Genomic DNA, 5491 nt, shown 5'->3' on the forward strand with positions numbered 1-5491 from the left:
TAAGGATGTGGTGTTGGTTACACTCATTTGCGATGAAGTTGGTAAGTCCAGCATTTGCAATGAATTGCGCAAACTCTTGGTGGCATCCAACTTCTTCCATGAAGGCAATGTGCAGACGTTCACACGGTCGGACCTCTGTCCTTCGCGGAGTGTTGATGTCACCATATGATAATTCACCGGTGACTCCCTTGGCATTCTTCTTAGATGAACTCATTGAAATAATTCCATTTTCCTACGAACAAATTTCTGAAAAAAATTGGGCCACAAAATTTTGTCAACAAAACTTAACAAGATTGATGACAACTAGTTATATGGATGCCTAGAGGCTATATCAAGCACTCAAACTACTTGGAACTCAAAGAATTCAACATGCAAGCTCATTTATAGCAGCACCAAGAGTAGCTAATTAATCAAAATATAAACCACTAGAACAAAAACTAATTGGGGCAATGGAGGAGTCACATAAGTTGACTCGATCAGACCAAGCAACTTCATTCGAGCACATATTTTGTAAATCGGATTTCAGTTAATTCTTTCGTCAACGCAAGAAAAATAATTGTACCGTAACCCTGCCAATATTTCCTGTGCCTCTTCTTTCCTTCCTCAATGTGCAACTCTCAGATGAGCTGATTGGCATGCTAACGTCCCGCAGCAACGCGCGGGGAATCATCTAGTACAAAAGGAGAGCCGGGCTAGAGTAAGGAAGTAGGGGGAAGGAAGGACAACTCCAGTAGAGAGGTTAGACGCCGGAGAGAATATCAGAAGGGATACGCGACGCTTCCCCTTCCCGAGGAGGAGGACTTGTAGCTCTTAATCCTCCCACTTAAACACACAAAAAGCAAGAGTAGGATATTACGCACTCATGCGGCCTGAACCTAAGTAAATCATCTTGTCAATTTCGTGCATTACAGTAGTGTGGGTCCACACCTTCGTGCCCCATCCAGGAACCATCGAGAGGACATCACCAGTCCACGGTGTCACGAGCATGTTCTGCACACTGCCCGACGACATAGTGAACTATGTGAATGTCCAATTTTCTCAATTTGATGATGAATTTGTGTGAACTGCTAGGTCCAGCAATGTGCCAAAAAAAGCAGGTGGCCAAATGGGAAAGAAATGGAGACTGCCACTTGGGTACATTTATCCACAAAGCGGGCAAATAGGGCTTTCAGTGTATGCACTGATCGGCATGAAAGCCCGTTTGCACGATGCATGATGAAGCCAAAAGCCGAAAACAACTAGAGACTCGGCAAATCGCCTGGCCTTTACGCTGCTATGCACATTACTCTCGTATGCCGCAGGTCAGGCTCTACTACCCCATACTACTAATGACTGCGCATGAAGCCATGAACCCCCTTTGGCTTCTGACCAGGTGCTAGTATGCTAAGCCACCACCTGGATAAGATGCTATATGAAACAATTTCTTGCTCCATTCCTAACCGGCCTGGGCATGAACCCCCTTTGGCTTTTGAACCTGGTGCTAGTATACTGGCCTTGACGCATTAGTAACCTCACATAATAATATCCAGAGAAAATATTAAGGTTACATGAATAGTCTCAAACATAAATTGTCTCATAAATGATAGTATCCAGCACGGATGTGACAATGTGAGATGAGATCCCTTCTAGGCCCTTGCCGACACTCTAGCTTGACAGCCTTTCCATCTCAGTCTTCACTCCACTCCTCCGATTTCTGTAAAGCACCCAAAACAAGTTACTGGAATGCATTTCAAAAGATGGCACACAATGACAACACAGTACATAATAGCGAGGAAAACCACTTAAGACATAATGAGAAATACAAGTTGCTGCAACATCAATTTTATACATGTTACCACAATACATACACGCCGGTTAAGCAATCCCATAACAGTTGCCTCGCAGCATTCCTGTCTAGAATTCCTCTTTATCTGAAATTGCACTTTATCATGGGCGAGGAATAAAACTGCAATCTTTTCCATTCAGCCAAGACTGATGATTTATTGATCCAGAGCAAATTTACATACAACTGCAGTCATTTTCTTTCTTTTATTTTTTTATTTAGCCGAGATTACATCAGGACGAGCCAATGGTTTCCTGATAGTAAGCGAAACTACACTTGGCCATTGTTTTGTACAATACCTTAAAAACACAAAAACAACCTTCACTGCGTAACTTTAGTCACATTGAAGGTTATGATTAGTGTGATATACTAACCACATCAACTTAAATATATTAAATTCTCGCAATTTGATGGGCAAGCAGATCATTTATGGCCCCGCAAAAAGGAAAAACCAGATCCTTTATGGCCATATGACTAACATAGCAAGTAGATATTTGAAGCCATGCTATTGTAAATACAATATGACTAGAATTCCAAAAGAAAAATTCACTACAAACAAGCCCCATCTGTTGCTGAAGTAGCAAGGCATATGGTCTCAATATACTCACCAAAAACAAGTCTTCCATTTGGTCTAAAAAAAACAAATTTCTCTTTCGACGGGACAATATAAGGCATTTGGCCAATGCAAATACGCGATTCTCCAATATTGTCTACAATTAACACAAAAGGCCACATCCATATCTATATCAAGGAAACTAGACAACCTTAGCTTGTTCCAAAAATTGACAAACACACATAGCTACAGGCAACATAGAGGTAAGTAGGCAACAAACAATCTCACATATGCATGATGAGTTTACCTTTACTGAATGTTGACTATCCGATTGATAGTTTCACTGAAACAAATTGTGCACGCCTCCCAGACAGGGTTGAGCAATACCGCCTCATGGCATGGGTCACACACACACTTGTGGGTTGACGAGAAGAATGCAGTGGTCGCATCAGCCAGGCCGCACCTGAGGCATAGTGGAGGCGGAGGCATCCCTGGAGCCACCGGCTGGGGTGGGGGTGGCACCACAGTCGTAATGGGCTGGACACCCCTTTCCAGCGCCGAGAGTGCAGCATTAGTAAGCATGATGGGATTATCCACCAGATAGCCAAGCTGGGCTGAGAAGGAAAAAATGAAAATTTTCTCAGAAAAGGAAACATGAGAGTGCAGCGTTAGTAAGCATGATGGTAAAAAATTTAAATGCAAAATTTTGAACCAGTTTTTTTTATCTGTTTAGCAAAATAGCCATCATATCCTAATCCTATTTTCCAAATAATCTCACAATTTCCCAAATTGGAACTGGAAACATGCCAATATTTAATTGAATGTTCCTAGACTTTTTGATAATTATCAAAATTTGGAGGGAAAAAAACTGGACTTGTCTCTTGCCATAATCTTCCAATTACGCTATTCGGCAAACATTTCAAGATTACTACAGAGTGGACTTGGGCATGCAGTTAGTACTGTTTGGTAAATGCGGTTTTGATAATTTTATTAACGCTGTACGAAAAAATCTACAGTTCCATTTCGATAATACTCAGCTATTTCAAAACGGTATCAATAAGTACCATACTAAGAAATATTGACGTGAATTTTATGATGGAAAGACGGCTAGACGTGACAAAATTAGACAGTTGACATGAGTAAATAAGTAGCAGGCCAACATCAAGTAGAGCACATCTAGTGAACTAATAGTAATACTACACTAGACTACAACTACAAGTAGCAGTCAATCGCTAATCACATCTAGTGAACTGTATGTAATAGTAATACTACACTAGACTACAACTACAAGTAGCAGTCAATCGCTAATCGCTTAATTACGTACTCCAGTACACGTCCACATGCTCAGAAAGCTTCTAAACTACTCATGGGCCAGACCGGACTAGTGGGACTAAACAAAATTCAGTGTGTGTCCTGCAGCTAAGTAGTTCGGGCCAACAACTTACCCCTGGTCAAGGTCGGTTTCAGATGTGGATCAGGGTCATGGGCTGCAAAAGAAATACTACAACATTAGTCTACATCGAGCATCTACAATCATCTCGCAGCTTCTAGTATCCATCTACTAACCACTTTTCAGTACATCTGACGCGGGCTGGAGGGCGTTCATGAATACATTCATGGCAGCAGCTGCCGCCTGCTCGGCCAGATCCGGCTCAGCGGGCAGAGGATGAGGAGGGTTCGGCGCACCACCACCACGAAGCACCACGGGGCCAGCAGCCGGGGGGATGTTGAGCGCCACGTCTGCTGGTACCACATGGACATCAGCAGCCGGAGGTGGCACGTCGGTGCGTGCCCTCTTGGCATCGCCCCTCGTGTCGTCGGCTCCAGCCGCTGCATAGAGAGCAAGCATGAGTATTCGAGAAAAACAGAGCAAGCATGATTTTTTATGTTGACCCGACAGTCCCACAGTACTGCATTGGAATCCGGGCTAAAAAAGAAGAGTTTTTTAGACATACCCGAGCCGGATCCGCCGGCCGCCGCCGCCGCCCGCTTGCCCTTGTCGCCGAGCAGCCCCAGCGCGGTCTCCTCCTCTTTCTCCTCCTCCTCCTCGGTCACATCTGCTATCAGAAAAACAAAACCCCCGCTTACTAGCCATATCCACCAAGACCAAGACCAAGACCAAGAGAGACAAGGGTTTGATGCCCAGAGAAACACAAAGGTGCTAGCGAGATTCAGAGGCTGGAGTTGGGAGGAGTACCAAACAGAGACGGCGAGTCGATCTTGGACGGTGCTGTCTGCTTCGACGAGCCAGAGCCAGAGCCAGAGCCAGCGCCGTCGCCTCCCTTCCCCTGATCTCCCTCCATCGGCAAGCACGGACGCGGAATCTCTGGGACTGGGACGGAGCAGAAAGGCGAAGAAGACGAGAGGCTGGCTAGTTTTGGGAAGAGAGCCGCTCCACGGAGGGAGATTTAACCAAAGACGGATGCAACTTAAGCGCTCCGCCCCCTTACATTCCGACTATTGACAAAAGAGAAGGGGTGATTCATCGGTGCACAAGTTTCAACAAAAAGGTGCGGGACTTTTTCTTTTGACCGGTGCACAGGTTTCGAAAGAAAGGCTCGGCACGTTTTTAAGGGGGCTCGTGACTGTTGTTTAGAATTAATCGAGATACTAGTAGTATGCCAGAATCCCGAATGAGATCGAAGAGCTTCATCACCTTGATTTCGATCATCAAGCACAATCTTCAAACCTTGCCGCGAAAAAAAAAGCACAATCTTCAAACCAAGAAGCACGCTTATTATTTTCGCCCCTAAAAAAATATTTTTTTAAAACAGGGAAGGACAATTTTTGTAACCTGACAAGTGTCACACGCCCACACGTGTGCCACGAACACATGGCAGCTTCGAGCGTTTTTATTGTGCGAGGATGGCAATTTAGTGACGCGAGGATGGCAAATAATCAAATTTTCCCAAGTTTAGTGATGCGAGGATGGCAATTTTTTTATGCCAACTTCTTTTCGGATGGCAAGTTTCTGTTTTTTTTTGTTTGTTTTTTTCTTTTCGGGCGACAACTTTAGTCCGGAGTGCTTCGCGCCACACGTGTGCACTTATCATCAGGGCAATTTTTTGCTTGATGCTCGCTTATACTCCCTAGCTGCGGCGTCATCGGTCGTTGAG

General features: G+C 44.5%; 1 protein-coding gene across 3 annotated transcripts; it reads right to left on the bottom strand.

Annotated features, from left to right (window-relative positions):
- Positions 1-1494: 1494 nt before the first annotated feature.
- LOC119306640 lies at positions 1495-4741 on the bottom strand. 3 transcript variants are annotated; one of them, XM_037582812.1, is made up of 6 exons: positions 4573-4741; positions 4331-4432; positions 3942-4205; positions 3821-3862; positions 2683-2989; positions 1495-1693 (listed from the first exon to the last, which is right to left on the bottom strand). In XM_037582812.1, exons 1-5 carry the CDS (start codon positions 4676-4678, stop codon positions 2685-2687), a joined length of 819 nt encoding a protein of 272 aa, XP_037438709.1. In that variant the 5' UTR covers positions 4679-4741; the 3' UTR covers positions 1495-1693; positions 2683-2684. The 3 variants fall into 3 exon arrangements, with proteins under 3 accessions (XP_037438709.1, XP_037438708.1, XP_037438710.1); XM_037582811.1 differs by having other exon boundaries at positions 4331-4435; XM_037582813.1 differs by lacking the exon at positions 4331-4432.
- Between the last annotated feature and the right edge of the window lie 750 nt (positions 4742-5491).

The sequence above is a fragment of the Triticum dicoccoides genome, chromosome 5B, assembly GCF_002162155.2.
Source record: "Triticum dicoccoides isolate Atlit2015 ecotype Zavitan chromosome 5B, WEW_v2.0, whole genome shotgun sequence".
In the NCBI taxonomy this organism is placed as follows: Eukaryota; Viridiplantae; Streptophyta; class Magnoliopsida; order Poales; family Poaceae; genus Triticum; species Triticum dicoccoides.